The 26484-nt window shown below is 43.5% G+C and overlaps 1 protein-coding gene across 2 annotated transcripts; it reads right to left on the bottom strand.

The window, feature by feature from the left end:
- Window positions 1–303: 303 nt before the first annotated feature.
- On the bottom strand, window positions 304–26241 carry PPIL1 (peptidylprolyl isomerase like 1). 2 transcript variants are annotated; one of them, XM_029244048.1, is made up of 4 exons: window positions 26174–26241; window positions 23505–23659; window positions 6702–6770; window positions 5251–6160 (listed from the first exon to the last, which is right to left on the bottom strand). In XM_029244048.1, exons 1-4 carry the CDS (start codon window positions 26227–26229, stop codon window positions 5940–5942), a joined length of 501 nt encoding a protein of 166 aa, XP_029099881.1. In that variant the 5' UTR covers window positions 26230–26241; the 3' UTR covers window positions 5251–5939. The 2 variants fall into 2 exon arrangements, with proteins under 2 accessions (XP_029099878.1, XP_029099881.1); XM_029244045.1 differs by lacking the exon at window positions 26174–26241 and having other exon boundaries at window positions 304–6160; window positions 23505–23736.
- Window positions 26242–26484: the final 243 nt, after the last annotated feature.

The following is a 26484-nucleotide window of genomic DNA, read 5'->3' as shown; positions in this document are numbered from 1 at the left end:
TACTCAGGCCAGCAGCTTTTAATGGAGCTGTGGCCAGATCCTCACAAAGACGAAAGTGAGTCTATGAGATTAGCTGAGTGGTGAGGCTAATACAGTTATGATCCAATAAACACACTGATTAGGGTCATTTGTGCTCCTTTCCTCCCTCCCTCCTTCCCCCCCTCCCTCCTTCCCCCCCTCCTGCCGTGCCTTGGCAGGCCTAGTGCAGGCTCTGCTTAGAAGGGTCTTGGAGATAACTAAGGCTGGAGCCTCCCAGCCAGCTTGGGCTGAGGATGCTCTAGGATGGACAGACTGCAAGGCAGGAGTTTTGGGTCCTAATGCCTACCCTGCCACCAGATCATTCTCTTTTTCTGCACCTCATCTTCCTCCTCTGTACGTCAAAGGTAGAGATAAAAGGGCTAAACTTGGGATCAGAAGTTCTCAAGTTCAAGTCCTAGACATGCCTTTTACTAGCCCTGCAACACTGGGCCTGTTATTCCATACATTCATTCACTTTGTACAAGGCTCAGTGCTACTTGTCTTTGGTCCTCAGTCTGCTCACCTGCAAACGGGCATAATAATGCCAACCTCAGAAGATGGCTTTGGAGATTAAGAGAAAAATACATATAAGAAGCTTCCACAGACCATGGAACAGAGAAAGGGCAATAATTTCTTCTAAGGTTCTTTTTTTTTTAATAAATTTATTCACTTATTTACTTTTGGCTGCATTGGGTCTTTGTTACTGCATGCGGGCTTTCTCTAGTTGCGGCGAGCGGGCTTCTCATTGTGGTGGCTTCTCTTGTTGCTGAGCACAGGCCCTAGGAGCACGGGATTCAGTAGTTGTGGCACGTGGGCTCAGCAGTTGTGGCGCAGGGGCTTAGTTGCTCCACGGCATGTGGGATCTTCCCAGACCAGGGCTTGAACCTGTGTCCCCTGCACTGGCAGGCGGATTCTTACCCACTGCATCACCAGGGAAGTCCTCTAAGGTTCCTTCTGGTTGACTCTGAAAATATTTGCTATTGCTGGGCCTAAAAGAGGGGCTCCAAGATTACTTGCTGAATGAATGGCTTCAACTGTAAAGTGCAATATTAAGTGGCTACGAGGGAGCTGGCTCTTTACAATGAGGCATGCTACAGAACCAGGCCCCGGGCACAGGGGCTCAAGCACCCTCATCATGCACGGAGGGCTTCTCCTCCATCTAGTCCAGTAGACAGGAAAGAGGGCTGGCGGGCCTGTGCCGACAGTCTTCCCAGGCCTTTTCAATGCCAGGCTGATGTCTCAATTCTGGCCCCACTCAGTCTGAGCAGCTGCTGGTTTTCCACACCCAAGGGGTGCCAGGCCTGGCTTAGAATCATGAAAAGGCATTGGTAGGCATCTGCCGTTTGAAGAAGCTGCAAGGCTAAACTGTATTCACACTGGCCTCTAGTGGCAAATTTCCAAAACAGCATTCTAAATGGAAATTCGGCAGCTGAAGGAATCTTCTCAGAATGACCTAGATTCAGAAATTTAGGGCTAATAGGGGCCTTGCTCTGATCTTCGTTTGATGAATGAGAAAACCAAGTTTCAGAGGTAAAGTGATTCACCCAAGGTCACACAAAAGCCTCACATCTCACTGTCCACAAACCTGACCCAAAACTGGCCATCTGTGGTTTCAGACAGTTAGGGATCATGGATTACCTACTTGGAAGAACAAATAAGGACCCATTTTTCAAAATCAGACCAAGCCGGCCTTAGAGTGAGACCCTAACATGTTTTCTTCCCCTATACTTTGCTTCCTTTTTTTGTTTTTCTCCCCTCTTTTAACTGTAAAAAAAATGTTGCTGGAAGATCCCTATCCAATATTTACCTGAAAAATAGTAATCTACCCTACAGGCAACAGGGCTCTGAGGCCATGAAGTGCTTTGTAGGCAGTAAACTCTGCCACTTAAACAAATGTGCTCTTCAATGTTTCCTCCTCCACACGTTGCAAGAATGTAGTGCCAGAAGGGGCCACGGTGACAGCTCAGATTGGCTCGAGGATCTGAGGGTAGGAATCGTTTCCCTTGTGCAGGGAAAGCTATTTTGACATATTCTGGAGACACAGTCCAAAAATAAATCAAGCTGAGGACTTCCACAGGGCTTAGTGGAAAGGCTTTGCTACCATACCAGCTAAAGCCTGGGTTTGGAGACTTGGGGTAATGCTATTATTTCTGCAAATGGATCTCAAATCTTTTCCTGACAGAGAACAATTTTTAATTTGATTTATTCAGCAATAACCTCAAAGAATTGCATAAGGTGCTAAGAGAACTCCCAGAGGGGAATAAGACAAGGGCTTTTGCTCTCAGAGGTTAGCCCAGCGGGAGGGAGAGGTGTGCAAGGTCAGGCTGCTGAAACGTTGGTGTGAAAAGGCAGAAGTATGTGGTGGCTTCAAGGGCCGCCGGTAATAAGGACAGCTGTTTCCTAAATACTGGTCCCTGTTCTAAGTACCTGCTCTAGCTCATTTAATCTTCACAATAGCCTTACGAGGTTAGGACCATTATCCTCATTTTATAGTTGAGGAAACTAAGGCACAGAGAGATTAAGAAACTATTAATAGTTCATCACACTGCTGCTAAGCAGTGAAGCTGGGCTCTGAACTCTGGCGTCTGGTTCCAGAGCCCTTTATCCTCAGTGTCATAATTGCTGATGACCTCTCCCCTGAATTTCTGTGATATCTACTGAACCATACCATCTCACCCACGCTGGTACCCTCACAGGATCTTAGTGTCACACATGGTCTGATGTCCGCGGTGTACTAAATGGGAACGGAAGGTGGAAGAGCATTGTTTCTTAAAGCTCAATCTTAGCAGCCAAAGCCAAGAGCTTTGAATCCCTTCCGTTTTCTAAGACCACTACTGGTCTAGGAGGCAGAAGAGAAGGTTATTGTCCTGATTGCTCCATGCTCTAGGAACCACTCCCCACCCCAATTTCATGTTGATAAACATGACCTTTAGGCTCTCACCACTCAAAGTGTAGTATCTGGACCAGCAGTCACCATCTCCTGGGAGCTGGTTAGAAACCCAGAATCTCTAGCCGGATGCTGAATCCGGATCTGCTTTCTAGCAGGCTCCCCAGTGATTCTTGAGTGTGGCAAAGAGTGAGAAGCCCTGGGCTAAGACCCTTGGGGGCCACGCACTTTCCAGTCTGGGTACCAAACTTCTAACCCATCCCATGGGCAGTTGTTTGAAGGCTTCTTTCGTTGGCTTATCTACTCCCAACTTCAAGCCTTCTCTAAAAAGTCTGGAATCTCCTACCCTTCCCACCAAAGCTATATATCTCCTGTCCCTTGATTAGCTCTCACAGTCCCACAACCTATCTTCATTAATCTCCATCTAAGTTACAAACTCATCCTGCATTCTCTGCGTAACCTACCTTCACCTTGATCTATCTGAGCTGTGACTGAAATGAGCTATCTGTGCCCTAGCACACCCCACTTCCACAAGACTTGTCGTAACTGTACTTTTCCAGAGAGGGTGTAGACACTCGTATGACGAAAGGATCAACCAGGATTCCTTTTACGCAAGCTCCCTTTACACAGAGTCAGGAATTTCTATATCTCTGGCTAACTGGCAGAATCACTGGAAACTGAAACAGTTCAAGTTTTACTCTTTGAGGTCACATCCTTTAGGAAAACTGGCATATGTTGCATGTGTGATCACCTCGGCATACATCTGGTATATTATCCAGAAACAAGGACCTGTGCCTGTGTAGCTCTTCCCAGTGTAATCACAACCTTCTTTACTTCTCAAAGTAGCGATGATATGTTTCCACCTCTCTCAATGACCTGGGTGAAAGCAGGGATTTTCAGGATTATAATTCTGGAAGGTCAGTGGTTGAGTGTCTTATTCCTTGCTCCTAGAGGTGGGTCCAATTATGTCCACCCAGTCCAGGCTGAAAGAAATATATTTCTATTTTCCCAGAATAGTACTCTATACCCCAAAACCATCTCTGGGAGGTTACAAAGTCATTTATATAGTTTGTTGATGGGTTTTGCTTTTTTGTTTTTCAGAGAAAAGAGACAGAGAGATGGAGAAAGAGGCTGAACATGGGGAAGGCTTGGGGAACAGAACCTTGTTTGGCCATTCCATAAAGTAAATCACCATTTCCAAAATATGTAGAGTGATAAGGATGAACAGTTAAGCTATAATCCCCTTTTCAATCAACAAACTACCCATTTAAGAAAACAAACACAATGGGGCTTCCCTGGTGGCGCAGTGGTTGAGAGTCCGCCTGCCGATGCAGGGGACACGGGTTCGTGCCCCGGTCCGGCAAGATCCCACATGTCGCGGAGCGGCTGGGCCCGTGAGCCATGGCCTCTGAACCTGCGCGTCCGGAGCCTGTGCTCCGCAATGGGAGAGGCCACAACAGTGAGAGGTCCGTGTACCGCAAAAAAAAAAAAAAGAAAACAAACACCACAACACATTTTGCCTCTGGGCTTGTGATGACATGCAGGTGTATCTCTTCCAAGTTCAGGGAATGGTTCAGGTCTCTCAGCACATCCACTTGGTCAATCTACAGGGGATTCCCCCTCACTCAGAAATGCTAATCAACATCACTTCTTTCTTTGGTGCTGCTTTTTTAAAGTCAAACCTACTATTGGATGGGAGAAGTCTACTAGAGATGCAAAAACCTAAAATGATATGAAAACTTGAATATCAGTCCTGCAATACTACTTGAAAGGGTTCAGAGGTCCAAATGGCTGTTAGAACCTCATACAATATTTAAAATCAAACTACAGCAGTGATTTCAACCATCAATGGCATTTTATTTTGGAAGTTCTATGTATTCCATAGGTATTAACTTCCTTTCTCTCACCGCCCCCTCCCTAAAAAAATCAGAAAGATTAAAAAATATATATATAAAATCTCTTATCTAGTTTCTCTAAAGTCTTAGGTTAAAAAACTTAAGTGGTGGGCTTCCCTGGTGGCGCAGTGGTTGAAAGTCCGCCTGCCGATGCAAGGGACACGGGTTCGTGCCCCAGTCCAGGAAGATCCCACATCCCACAGAGCAGCTATGCCCGTGAGCCACGGCCGCTGAGCCTGCGCGTCTGGAGCCTGTGCTCCGCAACGGGAGAGGCCACAACAGTAAGAGGCCCGCGTACCGCAAAAAAAAAAAAAAAAAAAAAACTTAAGTGGTGCTTCTCCTTTATGAGGATACTGCTTTTTAAGAAGAATTCATAGTCTTTCCGTATGCTCACTATAGATTTCTACTCCTTCCTGGGGAAAAAATGGTCAATGCTTCTGCTTCTTTTTAATAAATTAATTTCTCAATTATTACACATTATCATTCCCCACTTGACACATTCTTAGAAACTTGATTGTTGGATGCATTTTTCACTTGGCAAAAATTCAATGTGGCTTTGCGTGGGATGTCTAAGTGTCGGAAACAGCAGTGTTGATGTTCTGGTTTTGAGAGGGAAAATATATAGAGAGATGCATACAATCCCTGGAAGAACAAAGGCAAGAGACTGAAATAGGGGGTGCACACAGTTAAGAAGGCTGATAGACACTACTTGGTTTTGAATTCTACGGCTGTCAGCCACCAAAGACTGCAGTGTAGCCCAGAATATAAATTTCTGCAAGAAGAGGCTGGTTAGGCACTGCGAAATGACAGAGTTGGCTTCATTTCGTTCCAAGTGTATAGAGCAGATACACACAAGAAGGAGCAGTATGGGTCATTTGCAGTGAGCAGTAACCTGTGAACAATCACGCATGGGCATTTCTGCAAATGCTCTGTTAACACAGGCACTGGGGAAGAGAAAAGAAGCATCCTATTAAAATACACTTCCATCTCTAACTCACCCAAGACCCCAGGCCTCCTCAGCGCCTCAGATTTGCAAGACCAAAATGCAGTTTAGAGTTACGTGTCATTCTAGGTCATCTGGAAACTGGTTCACTGGGGCCATCTCAGAAGACCTGGGCGTGCGCAAGAGTGCGGCAAGTCTACCCAGAAGGGTATGCCTTAATGATCTTCACATCGTCCACAGGACGGTCCTGGGAGTTTGTTTCCACCATTCCTACTCGATTCACCATTCCTATACCCTGGCACACACGGCCAAAAATGGTGTGCTTGCCGTCAAGCCACTGAGTGGGAGCCAGGGTCACAAAGAACTGGCTGCCGTTGGTGTCTGGCCCGGCATTGGCCATTGCGAGAATTCCAGCCCCTGGCGGGAAAAAGGAAGAGAGGAAAGAGTATGAATAACCCCAATAGCTCCAGCCTGGATCTGCAACACCAGCCTAGGGATAAAAAGAAGCCAGACCAACCACCCGACCAGACAACCTTCCCCTCAGGGCAGGCTCTCTGCCCTTGCACAAGGGCTAAAAACTGCACTACCCGATGGCCTCATCTTCCTTGTCTTCACCTACTCCCTAGCCTCTATCCATCATGATCCCTGCTAAACTCTGGACCATGTTCTCAATTCCCCTCAAAAATTCAAGAAGGTCAACTGCTTCTTTGAGGAAGCTTATAACAGCAACATTCAACAAGTAGTTAGAATCAAGATCACTCAGATCGGCACTCTGAATCGCTCAGGACTCTTGAGGCCGCTTTCTCTAATCCGCCAGCGCTCTTTGTGGCTCTGCAGCTGGGCAGCTACATGGCACCGGGCCACGGTGTCAGGCATTCACCTTGAATCACAGCCAAAAGAGTGAGCTTTTAAAATCCACTCCCTCTTCCTACCCAGTCCAGACAGGTCATATACCTACCTGTGAATTTCAAGTCTGGATGAAGTTCATCTTCAAACTGCTTGCCATAGATAGATGCACCACCTCGACCTGCCAGTTAGAAGACAGGAAACCAATCAGCCCACATTCCACCTCACACCAAGAACCACAGTCCAGGGTTAAATGACTTTTGGAGTACAGGCAAGGAAAATCAGTGAGCATGCCTAGCACTGTGCTAAGTACACTGCAACTACACAGCCCGGCAGCAGAATCAAGCATTGGCACAGCACATTCAAGTCACTGGTTTCAGTTAGGTAAGACGTTTCTTTTCAAAATAACACTGAGTGTTTTTTTCCTGCTTATGAAAGTGATACATTTTCACTGTCAAAATGTAGAAAACATAGATCATTATCAAAGGAACATTAAAGTCCCCTGTAATCTAACCATCTACAAATAACCACCATTCATGGTTTGATGTGTTAAGAGGTTTCCTAATTTTTTACATTTTTACGGGTACTTTAGACAGGAGTGCTCCAAGTCCTGACCCTATGTCCATCACAGACACTGCTAATCAATCAGCACTCTTCCCTGCTGAGCTTAGACTGGGCTCTGAATCCTTATCAACCCAGAAATCCAGGCAGCCATTTTTAATGGATCAGATACAGCATAAGAATTGAAACCTATTTGTCATCCTTAACCTAGATGAAGGAAAATAAAATTCATTTAAGTCAAAGATAACTAGCTTAAGGAGAAACAAGGACAGTGCTGAGTGGCAATGTGGCAGAAAAGAATAATATTACAGTAGGGAGAATTCATTGGGAGGAGAAGCAGTATGCTGTAAGGAGAATATGAAGAAACATGGCATTGGGAATGATTTGCTAGCAACATCACAGGTTATTTATATATCCACAAGAGTCCATACCCTTGCTGTTCTGGGCACCCAGGTTTTGTTGTTAGAGAAAAATGATACGTTAAATAAGATTTTTCCATAGGAAAAAATGTCCTAATAGGAGATACCTCTCTTAATTATTTAGTCAACCATATGTCTTGTTGAACTACTTTGGTTTCTCCAAGTTGACCAGTCAAGACAAAACAGCCTGAAACAAAGTGAACAGATTTATCAGCTTACTCTGCTTGCCTGGCAGACAGGAAACAGGCCAGAGGCAAGGAGCTCACTTCCTCTTACAGCCTGCTGTGAAAGTAGCATGTTAAAGCACCATGTCCACCCCCAGAGGCCCCTGGGCCCTGCCAAGGTGTTTCCATGGTAAAAAAATCCTTTGCTGTGTCTTTTAGGATGCTCCATCACAGGGAGCCTGTCACAGCCCCCGGTTCAGGAAGAAAACGCTGTTCTCATGCAAAGAGGAATGGGGGTGAATGTTAACAGAGTTGGGGAAACCTCCCACCTGGCCCAGGCTACCCATGCTTCTGGAAAATTACTGAACTACCAAACTATGCAAAAATTCATTCCAAAAATTCCAACATGCCAGTATACCTCCAAACAGCAATTATATAAGCAGTATGTTCCCTCTGACTACAGAGTCAAGGTTCCTGCTTGAGCTTGGGGTGGGGGGTTGGTTAGTAGAAGTGCTAGGGCTGAAGATGAGAGAGGAGAAAGAGGGCTATGGGGACAAACTAAGGTCAAGCCCTACCTCCAGGGCTTGAATGAGCATGATGAGGATGAAGCTCAGCAGTGCACTGTCTGTCTGCAGGCTGAGCCTTGGAAGTGTGATCTCTGCAAGCCAAGGACTGCCAGAACCTCAGGGCCCCACTCTCAAGGAACTGAAACCGAACATATGAATGGCACCACAAACAGGATAGGCCAGTCAAGAGTCACAGATAAAGCCTGGGGGCTTAAGCAATCGGAAGGAGATGAGAGGAAAGGGCATGGAAGCCCCACTTCACTCACTAGGCATAGTTTGACCAACTGCAAGTAGTTTGGGCCTCGAAGGCACCATTTAATCATAATATGTTATCTTTTCATAACCTAATTCAACTCAGTAGGGTTTGCAGCAAATTGTCAGAAAGACAAATAATTCCAATCAAAACACTCCTTTGGGCATGCAGAATAGTGGAGAAATGGACAGGGAGTGATTAAAGAGTTCTCTGGTGCACAGCAGGCAACAGATGTCAATGATCACATATAAAGCCAAAAATTAGGAAGCTCTGTGGTAAAAACGTGCTGTGTGCCTCCTCTAGTACAGATACAAGGGAGACAGGCACAGGCCTGTTTTCCAAACTCTGTGCCCTCAAAGTTCTTCCACTCTTCTGCCCTCTCCTTTAAACATTTATTCAATGTATTTAATATTTCAGACATAAAAAGATACAAAGAATAATACGACAAACAACTGTGCAGCCTCCCCTCAAGAAATAAAGTGTGGCCAATCCAGTCGAAGACCCCAGGCACACACACCCTGTTTCCCTACCCCAACTCCACCACTCCCCCAAGAGCTAACAACTGCTGTGAAGGATCTCATTTTCCTCTCAGGTCACCACTACCCTTTCTGACCAGGAGTTTTGTCATTTCCGTGCATTTTCTTTTCTACTACATATTGTATGCATCCCTAAACAAATGTACTGTTGTTTGCATGTTTTTAGGTTTATATAAATGGTATTATACTCTATATATTCTTCTTCAGTTAGCTTTTTCTGGGTCACCACTGTAAGTGATATTCATCCATTTTGTTCCATGCAGCTCTCTGTAGCATTCGTTCCACTAAATGATTACAACACCATCTTTTCTCACGGTGATGGATAGTTAGGATCTTTCCAATGTTTTTGCTATCATAAACCATGCTGCAATAACCATTCTTATACTGTCTCCCAAACACAAGTGCAGGAGCTCTCAAGGACTATACCTCATGGGGGATATGCAGGCTCACAGTGTATCAGCATTTCACCATTACTAGATTTCCCCAACTATCTTGCCAGAAGTGGCCCCAATGTGCGCCCCACCCACAGTGCTCTCACTCTTACCCTTACTGCTCGAGGTCCTTTTGCCAGGCTTTTTCTAATGTTTGTCGTTCTGAAAGGTGTCAGATCTCTTGTGTGTTTTAAACTGCGTTTCCCTGAAGCTGTGCGTAATTTCCTGTTTACTGGCTATTTAGCTTCCCTCCTGTCAACAGCCACATTTCTACCGAGTGGTTTCACATTTTAAAATTTATATATATTTTATTAGCAGGATTATTCTAGACACTAATCCTTTGTCAGTTAATGCTTTTGCAAATACTTTTTTCCAGTTTACTTTTTTCACTTTTTTTTTCTGCTTTATAACAAAGTGAATCAGTTATACATATACATATGTTCCCGTATCTCTTCCCTCTTGCGTCTCCCTCCCTCCCATCCTCCCTATCCCACCCCTCCAGGTGGTCACAAAGCACGAGCTGATCTCCCTGTGCTATGCGGCTGCTTCCCACTAGCTATCTACCTTACGTTTGGTAGTGTATATATGTCCATGCCACTCTCTCGCTTTGTCACAGCTTACCCTTCCCCCTCCCCATATCCTCAAGTCCATTCTCTAGTAGGTCTGTGTCTTTATTCCTGTCTTACCCCTAGGTTCTTCATGACATTTTTTTTTCTTAAATTCCATATATATGTGTTAGCATACAGTATTTGTCTTTCTCTTTCTGACTTACTTCACTCTGTGTGACAGACTCTAGGTCTATCCACCTCATTACAAATAGCTCAATTTCGTTTCTTTCTATGGCTGAGTAATATTCCATTGTATATATGTGCCACATCTTCTTTATCCATTCATCCGATGATGGACACTTAGGTTGTTTCCATCTCCGTTGGTACATGACTCTTTCTGAATTATGGTTTTCTCAGGGTATATGCCCAGTAGTGGGATTGCTGGGTCATACGGTAGTTCTATTTGTAGTTTTTTAAGGAACCTGCATACTGTTCTCCACTGTGGCTGTATCAATTTACATTCCCACCAACAGTGCAAGAGGATTACCTTTTCTCCACACCCTCTTCAGCATTTATTGTTTCTAGATTTTTTGATGATGGCCATTCTGACTGGTGTGAGATGATATCTCACTGTAGTTTTGATTTGCATTTCTCTAATGATTAATGAAGTTGAGCATTCTTTCATGTGTTTGTTGGCAGTCTGTATATCTTCTTTGGAGAAATGTCTATTTAGGTCTTCTGCCCATTTTTGGATTGGGTTGTTCGTTTTTTTGTTATTCAGCTGCATGAACTGCTTATAAATTTTGGAGATTAATCCTTTATCAGTTGCTTCATTTGCAAATATTTTCTCCCATTCTGAGGGTTGTCTTTTGGTCTTGTTTATGGTTTCCTTTGCTGTGCCAAAGCTTTGAAGTTTCATTAGGTCCCATTTGTTTATTTTTGTTTTTATTTCCATTTCTCTAGGAGGTGGGTCAAAAAGGATCTTGCTGTGATTTATGTCATAGAGTGTTCTGCCTATGTTTTCCTCTAAGAGTTTGATAGTTTCTAGACTTACATTTAGGTCTTTAATCCATTTTGAGCTTATTTTTGTGTATGGTGTTAGGAAATGATCTAATCTCATACTTTTACATGTACCTGTCCAGTTTTCCAAGCACCACTTATTGAAGAGGCTGTCCTTTCTCCACTGTACATTCCTGCCTCCTTTATCAAAGAAAAGGTGACCATATGTGCGTGGGTTTATCTCTGGGCTTTCTATCCTGTTCCATTGATCTATCTTCCTGTTTTGGTGCCAGTACCGTACTGTCTTGATTACTGCAGCTTTGTAGTATAGTCTGAAGTCAGGGAGCCTGATTCCTCCAGCTCCGTTTTTTGTTCTCAAGGTTGCTTTGGCTATTCGGGGTCTTTGGTGTTTCCATATAAATTGTGCAATTTTTTGTTCTAGTTCTGTCAAAAATGCCAGTGGTAGTTTGATAGGGATTGCATTGAATCTGTAGATTGCTTTGGGTAGTAGAGTCATTTTCACAATGTTGATTCTTCCAATCCAAGAACATGGTATATCTCTCCATCTATTTGTATCATCTTTAATTTCTTTCATCAGTGTCTTATAATTTTCTGCATACAGGTCTTTTGTCTCCTTAGGTAGGTTTATTCCTAGATATTTTATTCTTTTTGTTGCAATGGTAAATGGGAGTGTTTTCTTGTTTCACTTTCAGATTTTTCATTAGTGTATAGGAATGCCAGAGATTTCTGTGCATTAATTTTGTATCCTGCTACTTTACCAAATTCATTGATTAGCTCTAGTAGTTTTCTGGTAGCATCTTTAGGATTCTTTATGTATAGTATCATGTCATCTGCAAACAGTGACAGCTTTACTTCTTCTTTTCTGATTTGGATTCCTTTTATTTCCTTTTCTTCTGTGATTGCTGTGGCTAAAACTTCCAAAACTATGTTGAATAAGAGTGGTGAGAGTGGGCAACCTTGTCTTGTTCCTGATCTTAGCGGAAATGCTTTCAGTTTTTCACCATTGAGGACGATGTTGGCTGTGGGTTTGTCATATATGGCCTTTATTATGTTGAGCAAAGTTCACCTCTATGCCTACTTTCTGCAGGGTTTTTATCATAAATGTGTGTTAAATTTTGTCGAAAGCTTTCTCTGCATCTATTGAGATGATCATATGGTTTTTCTCCTTCAATTTGTTAATATGGTTTATCACATTGATTGTTTTGCATATATTGAAGAATCCTTGCATTCCTGGAATAAACCCCACTTGATCATGGTGTATGATCCTTTTAACGTGCTGTTGGATTCTGTTTGCTAGTATTTTGTTGAGGATTTTTGCATCTATGTTCATCAGTGATATTGGCCTGTAGTTTTCTTTCTTTGTGACATCTTTGTCTGGTTTTGGTATCAAGGTGATGGTGGCCTCGTAGAATGAGTTTGGGAGTGTTCCTCCCTCTGCTATATTTTGGAAAAGTTTGAGAAGGATAGGTGTTAGCTCTTCTCTAAATGTTTGGAGGAAGGCGATCTCCGCGTCTTACTCTTCCGCCATCTTCCTACTTTTTTCACTCTTTTAATGGGATCTTCTCATGCAAAGAATTTTTTGCAGTTGAAATTCCTTAATCTTTTTCTTTATGATCTGTGCTTTCTGTTTCTTTAAAAAACAAAAACAAAAAACCTGTCTTATCCCCAAGACTGCTCTGATGTGCTTCTTCCTTCTCCTGCTCACTGACTGTAGAAACCTCTCAAGATGAACTAGAGTGGCATCTAAGACATGGAGAGTGGTCTCTTACACAAAGATTACCATACTTGGTGCTGCCTGTGCCTACCACTCCCATGCCACAGCTGATGGAATCACGGATTAATATCCAGCCCTAAAGCAGCCACAGGTCAGCCAGTTAGCCATTAGGAGGCCTACATGAAAGCTCTGCCTGGGGCATTCGACACAAGAAGGCAACTAACCAAACCAATCAAAGCCTCTCTTCCAGCAAGAGAGCCTCTAACACATACCGCAAATATCCTCTGAGCATTTCCAACCCCTTCTCCATGGCCTACCTCAACCTCAGAGACAGAAAAGGCAGGTACTGACCAGTCCCGTTAGCAGCTAGGGGTTGCCAGATGACCCAGTTCTGACTTACTGACATAAACAGTAGCCACTGAGTAGAGCTTCTAGGAAAGCTATAGCTTTCCTGATTAAAAAAGGACAACACACTCTTGTCTTTCACCCATAGCTCTTTCCTCATCTTCCTTCTTTGAAAGCAGAGGTGATGTCAGGAGCAGCAGCAGCCACCTGGCAACCATAAGACAAGTTTGAGACCAAAGGCCAACACACTGAGAATGATGGAGTGGAAGGACACAGCAAGGCTGGGTCCCTGACAACTCTGCTGGGCAGATGAACCAGTGCCTGCAACTGCTTACCTCCAGACATTTTGTTATGTGAGAAAAACAAAAGCTCTCTTTGTTTAAGCCTCTGTGGTTTGAGTTTTCTGTTACTTGCAGCCAGAAGCATCCCAAATTGATACAATCACTTTGTTAGTAACAGTAGGAAGGGTGAACTGACTAGTGGAGCTACTATTGGATTACCAGGGCAAATGCCAGATACCAGATCTAACACAGCAAACAATACTACAGTTCTCCAAGAAGCTTTAGCTCTTAAGATAGAGTCCTCTTTTCCTCACTTGCCTTTGGGGTCAGAGAGATCTGGATTTCGGTTCCCACTCCACCACTTACTAGCTGTGTAACCTTAAGCAATATACTTACCCTCTCTAAGCCCCAGTTTCCTTGTCCAAAAAATAGGAACAGTAGTAGCACTTATGTCTCATAGGACTGTTATAAGAATTAAATAAGACAATGCATGGAAACCATGTAGTATATAACATGAAGCAAACACAGTAGTATCAGTGATGATGAGCCTCCTTTAACTGAGATAATCTGAGCATTTTCTTTGAGAGACGACTGTAGGTTGTGACCAACAGTCCACCTTGGGAGGCAGTCTGGCCAAGTTTACGCCAGTTCCTCTGTCTTCAAACCTCCACCATTCCCCCTCTGCTCCTTGCCCTTTGTGGATAACTTTGCTTCTTATTTCACTGAGAAAAAGGAAGAAAGCTTTCACATGTTCTCATCACCAAATCCACTTTCCTTCCTACATCTCTACCCATTTACCTTGCTTCATCCATTATTAATACACTGTATAAATAAATTGTTCAAATGACTATCCCACCACCACATACTAATCAATCCCATTCACCTTTAAGGAACTTTGCAGGTACAATTTTCCCTTCTCCTGTATCAGTTTTTCTTTCTGATAGATCACTCCTATCAGCATAAAAACATGGTATTACTATTTCACATTTTGGAAAAATGACAACAACACTGTCTTCCAAGTATCTCCCCATTTCTCTTCATCAATTTCCAGAAAAAACCCATCCCACTTCTTCTCCAGCCTCTTGAACGCTCTCCATTCAGATGTTTGCCCTCACCACTTCCCTGAAACTGCTCTTGTCAAGGTCATCAGAACCACCACGTTGTCATTAAATCCACTGGTCAATCCTCAGGCCTCACCCTGCCTGATCCAACAGCAGCATCGGACAGTTGATGTCACCTTTCTTGAAATCCCACCTTACTGGCAGCTCTTCATTTTCCTCTACTGGCTCCTTCTCCACTTCCCTCTCTCCTTTCACAGAAGTTAGACCTGCACTGATATGTGAAGACTTCTCCTTCCAATACTTGCTCCCTCCCCCCTTTACCTTTCACAAGTGTTACCCCATTAAATCTCTTGGATTTCTCACTCTGTCTTGGCATGTGCTTCCCAGAGGACCAGAACCAACAGAACCCCTATCACCATAGTGCAAACTATAAGCTTTAGCTTTGACAACAATGAAAGTTTCTAATTCATCTCCCTGCTTCCGGCCTTGCCTCCTGCTTTCCACACCAGTCTATTCTGCATGTGGAAGTCAGGGGATCCTTTTAAAACAAGTCTCATCATGGCAGTCCTCTGCTCAAAATCCTCCAGTGACATTTCATCACACTTCAGACAAAGTCCAAAGTCTTCATCACAACTTACAAGACTTTCCATGATCTGGTTCTCTGATACCTCCTGCCACTCTCCCCCTCACTCACCTGCTCCAGCCACAGTGGCCTCTGTGCTGTTTCTTGCGGAGCACATTCTGGTTCTAAGACCTCTGACTGCCATTCCCTCTGGATTGTCCTTGTCCCTGACATTCTCATGGTTCATTACTTTATTTTATCCAGAGCTCTGCTCAAATTCCTTCTTATCAGAGAGGTCTTCCCTAATCACACTATCCACAGTAGCACCTCCCTCACTATCCCAGTGGTTCTCAACCAGGGGTGACTCTGCCCCCTGGGGACACTGAACAATGCGTGGAGACATTTTTGGCTGTCACACCGAGGACTTCTACTGGCATCTAGGGAGTAGAGGTCAGGGATGCAGCTGAACATTCTACAATACACAGGACGGCCCCCACAACAAAGAATTGTCCAGCTTAAAATGTCAGTACTGCCAAGGCTGAGAATCCCTGCTCTAACCCCTTGTACATCATTTTTTCCATATCATTTGTCATGTACAACCTGACAGTGTACTACGTACTTATTTGTTCACTGCCTCTCCCACCAGAATGAGAGTTCCATGAGGGCTTTCTTATTCATTATTGTATCCCCAGCTCTTAGAATAATGCCTGGAGTCCAACAGACATTTGTTAAATGAATTAACAACCAAAATAAATAATAAACACCCATACTTTTTTGAGCTCCTATTTTGTGTTGAACCTGTGCTAACCATTTTATAAACATCTGCTCGTTTACTACTCACAACAATCCTCATGAGGTACATATAACCACACTCCCCATTTATATATAAGAAGGCTCAGCAAGGTCACATAAGTTGTCTAACATAACACTTAGTAAGTGTTCGTGTGAAGCCAAGATTCAACCCCAAGCCCAGCGGGCTCCACGACCCTCTGTTCACCCCACTATACTACCTTGCCGTATATCACGGCTGGATTAAATGTCCTCACACATTTTTCTAATCAAGAGTCCCATATGGTCCCTGAATGATGCTAATTCAAATCTGAACTCCCATCTGGGAGTCTCCATGAACTGGCCCGATCTTAACCCCCATGCTGTCTCCTACTACTCTGTGCACTCTGCCCCAAACTGCTCCTCCCTTACTCTCCCCTAAGCATGCAGTTCGGGGGTCTTAGAAATCACATTTTATGCATCTGTCCTGGGCGTGGAGAGGTGGCTGGGTCACGTCACAGAGCCAGTCCAGCATGAGACGCGACACCTGGGGTGGTGGGTTCTCCTTCACACCCTACAGGTGTGTCACTTGTGCCTCCATTCTGTATTCACTCTTCTTCCTAAATCTATCAATAAAATGCCCTTCCCTGTCCTCTCAAAAGTTAAAATTCTACATTTCCTTCAAGGCCCACCTCAAAATATTACTCCATCCCATTCTAACCCCATTCCACTGTACTTTTTCTCTCATTATGAATTATTCCAACAAATGTTCTATACATAATCCATAGCATACCACCATGCATTTGCATATTTATCATATTATTACTTTCTAGTTGTTTCTTATAATGAATACACTGTCTTCTTGGCAGGGCAGGGTTCTCTGCAAAGAAGAGAAAAATGCCTTGGCTTCTAATGCTTAAATACTCCTCACAGGCCTTAGAATAGTACAGGATACCCCACAGATTCTTAGCAAATATTCATCAAATGAATAAAATTAACAAGAGCTTGCTGTTCAACACGTTAAATTTCAGGTGTTCCTGGAGCTACTAAGAGGTGAGATGAAATCAGAGTGAGGGTGACACACAGCATAATCAGCACATAATTAATCACTGTAATCATGGCAGCTGGTGAGCACTGTGAGGCTAAGTGCAGAGCTGGAAACGTGAAAGGAAGAGCTTGATAGGATGCCATGTCTTATAGGAAGAGGATAAAGAGAAGAAGTTAGTAGAAAACAGAGAAAAGACATTCAGAGGGCTAAGAGAAGATCCAGCATAGAGTTATTACAATAAAGGAAATTTAAAAGAAGAAAATGGTTTAAAATGAAGCAGGAGGTCAAAGACATCTGAATTGAGAAAACATCTGGCAAAGGTGTATCAGAAAGACCCTGGAGGACTTTCCTGGTGGCACAGTGGTTAAGAATCCGCCTGCCAATGCAGGGGACACGGGTTCGATCCCTGGTCTGGGAAGATCCCACATGCCACGGAGCAACTAAGCCCGTGTGCCACAACTACTGAGCCCGTGCTCTAGAGCCCACGAGCCACAACTACTGAGCCAATGTGCCACAACTACTGAAGCCCTCGCGCCTAGAGCCTGTGCTCCACAACAAGAGAAGCCACCACAATGAGAAACCCACATACCACAATGAAGAGTAGCCCCTGTTCACCACAATTAGAAAAGCCTGCACGCAGCAACGAAGACCCAGTGCGGCCAAAAATAAATTAATTAATTAAAAAAAAAAAAAAGAAAGAAAGAAAGACATGGAAAGTATAGTTCCAGAGGAGCCGGACTGAGGGACAGAAAGGATACATCGGGGATAGAAAAGCTACATCGACCTGCTGAAGAGCCCAGAATGCCACATGCTGGTCATCTGAGATGTTCAGCAAAAATTATGTTACCTAGTCAGCCAGCAGTCCATACTAGTGACCCAGGAGGGCCTAACTCCTGTTTGCCTTCCACCATAAGCCTGCCAACAGGCTCACTATACTTGAGGCTGGACGCAATTATTTGGAAATCTTTTGAGTGATTCAATTTCATTAAAATTACCTCATGGAAATGTGACATTATGAAGGATTGCAAACTAATTACAGAAATACAGGGAAGTTCTGACAAGAGCACTCACATCTGAGTCACTTCCAATTCTTGTACACTAATCAAGAACTCTCAGTTCACTGGTGTTATGAATTAAAATTTTATCTCATAACAACAAGAAAGAGGAAGAAGACAGGAAAGAAGTACAACAAAGTGTTGACAGGACATTTTCAGATAAAGAAAGTGGACTGAAGCAGAATTAGACTCAGCCTTCCCCAATAACTGATGAAGCAAACACAAAAAATTCACTTTCTTTCAAAGCCAAAAATTCATCAGCAACAACCAAATAAGAAAAGGGAGACAAACTTATTCCAAAGATTCTGAAAAGAGTCAGTCAGGGAAAGAAATAAGAGATCCTTCTGCCTGCACTCCTGAAAAGTAGTAATCAGGAAAGGAGGAGTGTCACCCAGAGAATTCTCAGAAATACCATCCAATTTTGAGAAGCCAACAAGGGGAGTGGGTGAACAACCCTGAAGAAGTTAAGAAGCCCTTGAAGACAGAAGCCCACACACCACAGGCGCTCAGGAGTGGCAGGTCAAGATAATAGCAACGACCACCTTAGTCAGGTGGAGGAACACAGGGCCATGACAGGGATCAGGACATGCTACTCCAAAATTAGGCACCCTGGCATAATGAGTATTTCAAGTTGAAGGAATGTGAGAAACAGCAGGTGCAGGAAGGACTTTCTGACATTCCTCTGAAGTGGGTCATAAGACTCTCAAATGAGAGGTCCCCTCCATATACCTGGAGGAAAGGAACATCCCTACTTTCATGAAAGAGGGACACCCAAGAGGAATCTGAATGAACAAGCCTTGCTAAGTCTCTCCTAGTTTACTACACTGAGCTTATACTCATAACCCTTTTGTCCACTCACATTTCCCCACAACTTTCCACTCTTTATCAAACCTAGCCTAAAAACGCTCAAGGTAACCCCTTCTTCAGGTCTTCATTTCCCTATAAAGGAAATGTCATGCAGAACTTATATTAAATAAATTTGTATGCTTTTCTCTCGCTAATATGTCTTCTGTTATAGAAACCCAGCTGAAAACGAAAAAAAGGTATGAGGCCTCTTTTCCCTCTGCTACAGCTGTACTCAGGGGCTACCCAGGGCCTGGGGTGGGGGTAGAGGGACACCACCGGCATGGAGTCTGGGAAGATAGAACAAAAGTCAGCCCTCCCACAGGGGCTCACTGTGGGCTGAGCTGGTGTTCTCTCCCACACCCTCAGCAGGCTAGAATAAAATGGAAAGAAAGCAACCTAGCATTTGGGATGGGGAAGATGACTGGTCCCACAAAGGTAGGGAGAGTGACAAAGAGAATCCACTTACACTGTACCCAAGCAAATAAAAGATAAGGTCAATGCAGGTTCCGACGTTAAGTGTGGATGTGACAACAAGAAATGGCACAGAGACTACGCAAACATATACAACAAATGGAAGGAGAGAAAGAAGGGAGAAAATATGGGCTTCCCTGGTGGCACAGTGGTTGAGAGTCCGCCTGCCGATGCAGGGGACACGGGTTCGTGCGCCCCGGTCCGGGAAGATCCCACATGCTGCAGAGCAGCTGGGGCCGTGAGCCATGGCCGCTGAGCCTGCGCGTCCGGAGCCTGTGCTCCGCAACGGGAGAGGCCACAACAGTGAGAGGCCTGCGTACCGAAAAAAAAAAAAAAAAAAAAAAGAAGGGAGAAAATATAATCCAAGAAGGGCTTCTCCATGGTTGTCTCAGCTACAGATGCTTCAACAAAAATAAGAATCCAAGAAAACAAGAGCTCAAAGACAAGATAACAAATCAACAGAATAAGGTGAAAAGATTGCAGAGCTGAGAAAACAGACTGAGAGCCAAATGACACCAAGACAGCTCTAATAAATAAATTAGAGCAGTAAAGAACAGAATAAACAGGGCTCAAAACTGAATAAGGCACAGAGTAAAGGTCTGAGATTATTTCAGTGGATGCAGGAAAAAATAGAAAAATATCATCTCACTTACTCAGGAGAAATGTGACAGATATGGAAGGCAAAGGCAATGAAATAAGGAATAACTAGTTTCCTGAAACAGAAAATCCAGTAAGTGTAACAGAGAAAATATTCAGAAATACAAATTTAAAAATTTCCCTGAACTGAAGGAAGGAGTAAATCTGGCCTGAGTATTCTCCAGAGCCATGTTCAAAACCAGAAGGCAATGTAACAGAATTGTCTAAAAAGATCTGAGAGAATTAGTCTGGCCCAAGAACAGTAAATAAGTCATGATCTTTTTTTTTTTTTTTTTTTTTTTTTTTTTTTCGGTACGCGGGCCTCTCACTGTTGTGGCCTCTCCTGCCGCGGAGCACAGGCTCCGGACGCGCAGGCTCAGCAGCCATGGCTCACGGGCCCAGCCGCTCCGTGGCATGTGGGATCTTCCCAGGCCGGGGCACGAACCCGTGTCCCCTGCATTGGCAGGCGGACTCTCAACCACTGCTCCACCAGGGAAGCCCCATGATCTTTTTCAACTATAAGCGTAACTGGCAGAAATTCTCAAACATGATTGAGTTTGAAAATATAACACCCTCCAGCCCTTGCAATAAAAACCACTCAACAATAAATTCTGCCTTCTACCACTTGTGAATAGAAAAGCCTAGTGGTGAGCACTGAACCCTCTGAAATGTAGAACCCACACTGTAACTGAGGGATTCACGGGTGCAGAATGGAAAATGCTGGAAACTCTGATAAGGAAAAATAAAACTAACAACAAAAAAGTGGGAGCAAGGGAGGGAGGACAGGTGTGAGATAATAGAAAAAAAGATGTATCTATGTATACAGAGCCTCTAAAACCTTTGTAAATTCCTAAGTGGTAAGAACACCAGGAGCATCTCTTGTTCTAATATTTGGTCTTTGACCCTATCCCTGACACAGGGGATAGGGTCAGGCTCCTGAAACCCTTATAAATTCCTAAGTGATTAGAGCACTAGGACCATCTTTTGTTCTAATGAGATGACTCTGGGTGGAATCCTGGATGGGGGCTGGTCACCAGAAAGACCAAGTCATGATTAGAAGCTTGGAATTTTCAGTGCCTGCCCCACCCCCTTCTCCAGAGAGGGAAGGAGGGGAGAAAGGCTAGAAATGGAGCTAATAATTGATCATGCCTACATGAGGAAGCCTCCATAAAATCCCAATAGTACAGGGTTTATAGAGTTTCAAAGCAGACGAACACATCCACCCTGGGAGGATGATGCACCCCAACTCCATGGGGACAGAATTTCCCATTCTCAGCACCTTCCCAGACCTCACCTGAAGCATCTCTGTTCATCTGTATCCCTTACAATATCCTTTAATAAACTGGTAAATGTAAGTAAGCACTTAGGTTTCCCTGAGTTCTCTGACCTGCTCTAGCAAATTAATCAAACACAGCTGGTGTCACAGGGAACTGCTTGTTGTGGGGAAAAAATTCCATACATTTGGTGACCAGAAGTGTCAGTGAAGTGTTCTGTGCGACCATATAAAAGTAAAGGAAAAACCCAGGAGGGAAGAATTGAGTTTTTCCCAACATAGGAAGCAAGTAAAACTAAGTTTTCCCTAAACAATAGGAATGGGTAGAAATTTAAGTACTAACTGTCTCATCTTTCATAGCCGGAAGTCAATTTTTCTGTTAAGTATATACAAAATTAAATAAAATACTTTTTGTTTTAAAAACAATAGCATGCATGACATAGCCTATTCTCTTGAAATTATTTCCATCTAGCTAGTTATCCATCCTTTTAACTAGGTATCTGAAATGAAAGATGTCTAGAATAATGGCCGCCAAAAGTTAACGTTCATCATTTCTGAGAGGTGGGACATTGGGGGAATAGCTAATGGTGGTTAGGAGCTAAACTTATGAGTGATTTTTTTTTCCTTTTCTTTTCTTTTTTGGCCACGCCGCATGGCTTGCAGGATCTTAGCTCCCCAACCAGAGAGTCCTAACCACTGGACCACAAGGAAATTCCCTCTTATGAGTGATTTTTCCATTCTTTTTTCTACTTTCCTCTATATTCTATATTTTGAAATGCGTCCATATATATTGAAAAACTAGAATGCCTCTTCATCATAAAGGATAAAGGACAACTGAGAATGACAAGGAAGAAAAAGACTGAGAAAAAACTGCCACAGAGAGAACCAAGCTTATTTAAAGGCAAAAGAGCAGGAATAGGAATTAGCAGAGAAAATGCAGACTGGGAAGCAAGGGCCCTTGAAACTTATAAATGTTGGCATCTACCAATTTCACTAATAAATCCCAACTCAACAATGATAACTCCCAAATTCATACCTCCATCCCCAACCTTTCCATGAACTCTACACTCATATCCCATTAATCAACATTTCCACCAGAAGATCTGACAAGCATTTCAAACATAGTGTGTCCAGAACCAAAACCAAATTTTTGATGTTCCCCCTCCAAACATGCTCCTCTCTCCACCTTCACATTTCACTTAACTCCAGTTAAAACCCTTGAAGTCATTCTTGACCACCTCTTTCTCACACGCCTGTCCTTCCCAGCTTCCAACCTCAGCAAATCCCATTGGCTCCATTTCTATCAAAACATAACCTGAATCCAGTCACTTCTCACCACCGTCTATACTATTAGGCTAGTCCAACCACATATATCTAGACTGGATGACTACAACAGCTTTCCAATTGGTTCCCAGCTCTCACTCTTGCCCCACATCATCTATTCTCCAAACAGCAGTCAGAGTGACCTTTTTTTTTTTGGCTGTGCCACACAGCATGTGGGATCTTAGTTCCCTGACGACCAGCGATCGAACCCGTGCCCCCTGCAGTGGAAGCACAGACCCCTAACCACTGGACCGCCAGGGAATTCCCAGAGTGATCTTTTTAAAGAATAAGTCAGATCATGTCACTCCTTTGCTCAAAACCTTCTAATGGCTCCCATCTTATTCAGAATAAAACCCAAAGTCTCTACTATGCCCTACAAGGTCCTACATGATCTCCTATCTAGGCTCCTGACTCACAGCCTCTGGGTCTACTCTTCCCTCCATGGGAATGTTCTTCTCTCAGTCACAAGGTTCATTCCTTCACTTCCTTCAGATCTCTGTTCCAATCACATCTTTCAGACAGGACTTCCCTGACCTTTCTACTAAAATCCCATCCCCACATCCTTTTCCTGCTTTATTGAGAGCAGGAAGTTTTGTTTTGTTTTTTTTCTCTAGGCACAGCCATATCCCAGAGCTCAGAAAAATATATGACACAAGGCAGGTGCTCAGTATTTGTTAAATGAATGAATCAATCTAAGAACCCACTATTTTCTTTTCCTCAAAACACTGAAAATGTCCTTCTTTACTCCTGATTATCCAGACTACTCTATGCATTACTATAATTCAGGCAAACATTATTTGCTCTTAGTAAGCAATACACAGAAGTTATGAGAAGCTCTATAGAGTCCGGGAGTCAAGATTGGTTTCTGGTCAATTCCACTTGTGTGTGTTTGGGGAAGGGGGTGTGCTAGCAAGGGCAGAAGTAGTCACCAGAATCAACTAACCCAGTCCCTGGTATGTGGAAGAGAGCCCTGGCTACCTTCTACTCAGTTATAACAGCAGAGGCTTCAGAAACTAACGTTGACTTAACTGTACCTGTCCCTGTTGGGTCACCTCCCTGGATCATAAAGTCTTTGATGATTCTGTGGAATTTGGTGCCATTGTAGTAACCTCGACGAGCCAATTCAGCAAAGTTCTTACAAGTCTTTGGAGCATGCTTCCAGTACAGCTCCAGCACGATGATCCCCATGCTGCAGGGGGAGAGGACAGTAGAGCTCCAGTCAAGAACAAGGTCACAGCAGACAGAAACGTTATGGGACTGCTCCATGACTCTTCCTTTTCAAGCTTATAAATCATGAAATTATGATAAATATCAGATTTCATGCTCAGCAAAGGAAAACAACACAATGCAAATAACATAAACACAGATACCTCCTTTGAGTAAAACATGCAGGGGCTTCTGGTACTTCTTTTAAGCAAAATAACCATGGACAACTAAAAATTCTAACACCTTGTATACAAGAAATCACTGATCATTGGAAACCAATATAACCAACCCCTGAATTAGGGGAAAAAAATCTTACACTTAATTTGTAATTTTTTTTAAGTTGGACATTAAAAAATTGGGAATTCAAATTTATTTATACATATATAAGTTTCTGGGTGGGGGTGGAAAGTGGGTAAATGGGAGACAGGAAGGTTTTCAGTGAACATCTTTTTTAAGCTTTTGTAGTTTAGAGCTATGTAAATTACTACCTATTCATTAAAAAATTTAATGGGAAAAAAAAAAAGGTACAGTTTGTGTGTATTTAGGAAGGGTACAACAAAGGCAAAATCTGATTACTTCAAAGCTTTATACCTGCCCAATGTGATGAGTGCTTTTCCCCTAGAAGTAGTGCTAAGGAAAAGGAAGAAGTAAGACTTAGGACAGGTGCCTTCCCCTCCATTTCATCACTCACCTAGACTTTAAGCTCCAAGAATGTGTGAACTGAGTCAACTCTGTACAGCCTGAATACCCAGTGCCAAGCACAGTGTAAGCACTCTATTAATAAATGTACTATGTGCTAGAACATAGCTTTCTAAAAGCCTTTCTACTGGCAATTCATCCTTCACACTCCTAACATTCAACACGGATTAACAACTACTCTGTACAGGATACAGTTCTAAGTGCTTTTCCTCTCACAGAGCAACATTCTGGTGGATATTTGTAAAATACAGGGAATAACTTCTTGGAATGGCAATCAGAAAATACCTATACAAGTTGGAAATGTGCATACCTTTTGACAGCAATTTCAACTTCTAAGTTTCTATTCTATGGAGAAACTTACAAAAATGCTTAAGAATACAATATGTGCAAGGATGTTTATGCCAGTTATTTGTCCTAACAAAAAAAAATATGAGAAGCAATTTAAGTCTTCAAAAAGGGAATGACTAAATTATGAAATATCCATACTACGGAAGGCTGCATGTACTAGTGTGCGAAAGAAAAGCAAATTACAGAAAAAAAAAATATATATATAATATGATCATACAATCTTATTATTGTTTAAAAATAGAACGTAAAAGAGATGCCTGTGTGTACAGAGAAAAAGATCTGGATGGTCATCCAACAAACTACTAATGGTGTTTTTACAGAGAAGAGTTGCTTTCACTTCTTATTCTATACACTTCTACAACTGCTTGGATTTAAATTTTGATTTATGTTGTAATTAAAAAACTAACAGGTGAATTCAGAAATAACATACTTTCAAGTTGAGGCCAGAAAAAGTAGAATTTTCTCATTAAGAAGGTGGGGAAAATGGCCAAGGGGCAAGAGCAGCATCTCAGAGAACTGTGCGCTGATGGAAAAGCAGCATGGGCAAGAATAGAAAGATGGAAAGACGATGGCTGGAACTTGGCTGCTGATGTGAGAACAGCAGATGTAGGGAGAGAGGTAGGCAAAGGCCAGGATGAAGGTCAGACTACAGAATTTCAATTTTATACTGTTGTAGTAGTAAGAAGTTACTTAAGGTTATTTGTCCTACTTTGGAAAGATCACTTTTAACTTTTTCCAAGGAGGCAATGGAATGAATGGGGCTAAAGAACCTAGCACGTGAGGCAGACAGACCAGGCTCCAAATGAGGTTCCCCTACTTACTAGCTACATGGGTTTAATCAAGCCATTTACTCTGCAAATTTTGACATTTCTCCTGCTAAAACTGGAGAGAAGCTGGAATTGTACCTACATGATCTGAGTTGCTAAGAGGATTAAACTAAATGGGATGCTACACATCAGGGGCATGGCACTAGCTGTTTGTGCTCAATATTATCACTCTTTGATAGGAGAGAATAAATGTGCTTCTTCCTGTGTTCTCCTAAAAATCTGTTTATACAACTGTGCTACTTACAACCTTAATATTTACAAATCTGTCTCTTTCACTATACTGTAAGCTTCTAAAGGCAAGACTGTGTTTTATCCACCTCTGACCCTCAGATCCTACGTCCCCGGCCTGTAGATTCAATACACGTTAGTTGAATGAAAGGATGAATGAACGGAGGGGTGAGAGGAAGTCAATCGGGCCTCTGTCGCTAAAGTCTCAGCGCGAGTCGGTGCGGAGCTCGGACGCGGGCATTGGCGGTCCCCACTCAGCCCTCAGGCCGCCCCCACGACCGCGGCTCCACGAGGAGGTCGGCCTCCCGAAGGAGCGCGCCGGGAACCCAGCCCCGCGGCTAAGCCTGGGCTCCGCGTCGCCTCCGCCAGCCCAGGCCCAGAGGCCAGACCCTCACCTGGTCTCCAAGTATACGTTTGGCGGCTGCCAGGAGTCTGGAGGGATCGCCGCCATAGCGAAGCTGGCGGAAACTTCCCGTAGCAATTGTTACTTCCGGCGATTCGCCTGGGACCCGATTCGCCGGGTACCCGCCACCGCTGCACACACTTCCGGTTCCCGCCATTCACCTCTAGCGATGCCAAAATTTGGGTGTTTGAGATGAGGAAGGGGAAGGACCCCCACCTCCAAGGACGAGAATCCGGGGTGCAAGGCGAAAGCAAGCTGTCCGCAAGGACGGAGAAAAGTGCAAGCTCTATAAAAGTTGGCCTC

Source organism: Monodon monoceros, unplaced genomic scaffold (assembly GCF_005190385.1).
Source record: "Monodon monoceros isolate NGI ecotype Baffin Bay Population unplaced genomic scaffold, NGI_Narwhal_1 Super_Scaffold_3, whole genome shotgun sequence".
NCBI lineage: Eukaryota > Metazoa > Chordata > Mammalia > Artiodactyla > Monodontidae > Monodon > Monodon monoceros.
Note: the sequence above shows the minus strand (reverse complement) of the source record. Positions and strands in the feature narration are given on the sequence as shown.

Coding starts and splice junctions, on each gene's coding strand:
- PPIL1 (XM_029244045.1), bottom strand. CDS start 23,736: ATGGAGCAGTCCCATAACGTTTCTGTCTGCTGTGACCTTGTTCTTGAC. Junction 6,771..23,504: donor AGGTGACCCAACAGGGACAG/GTACAGTTAAGT, acceptor TCTAACTGGCAG/GTCGAGGTGGTGCATCTATC. Junction 6,161..6,701: donor TCCAGACTTGAAATTCACAG/GTAGGTATATGA, acceptor TTTTCCCGCCAG/GGGCTGGAATTCTCGCAATG.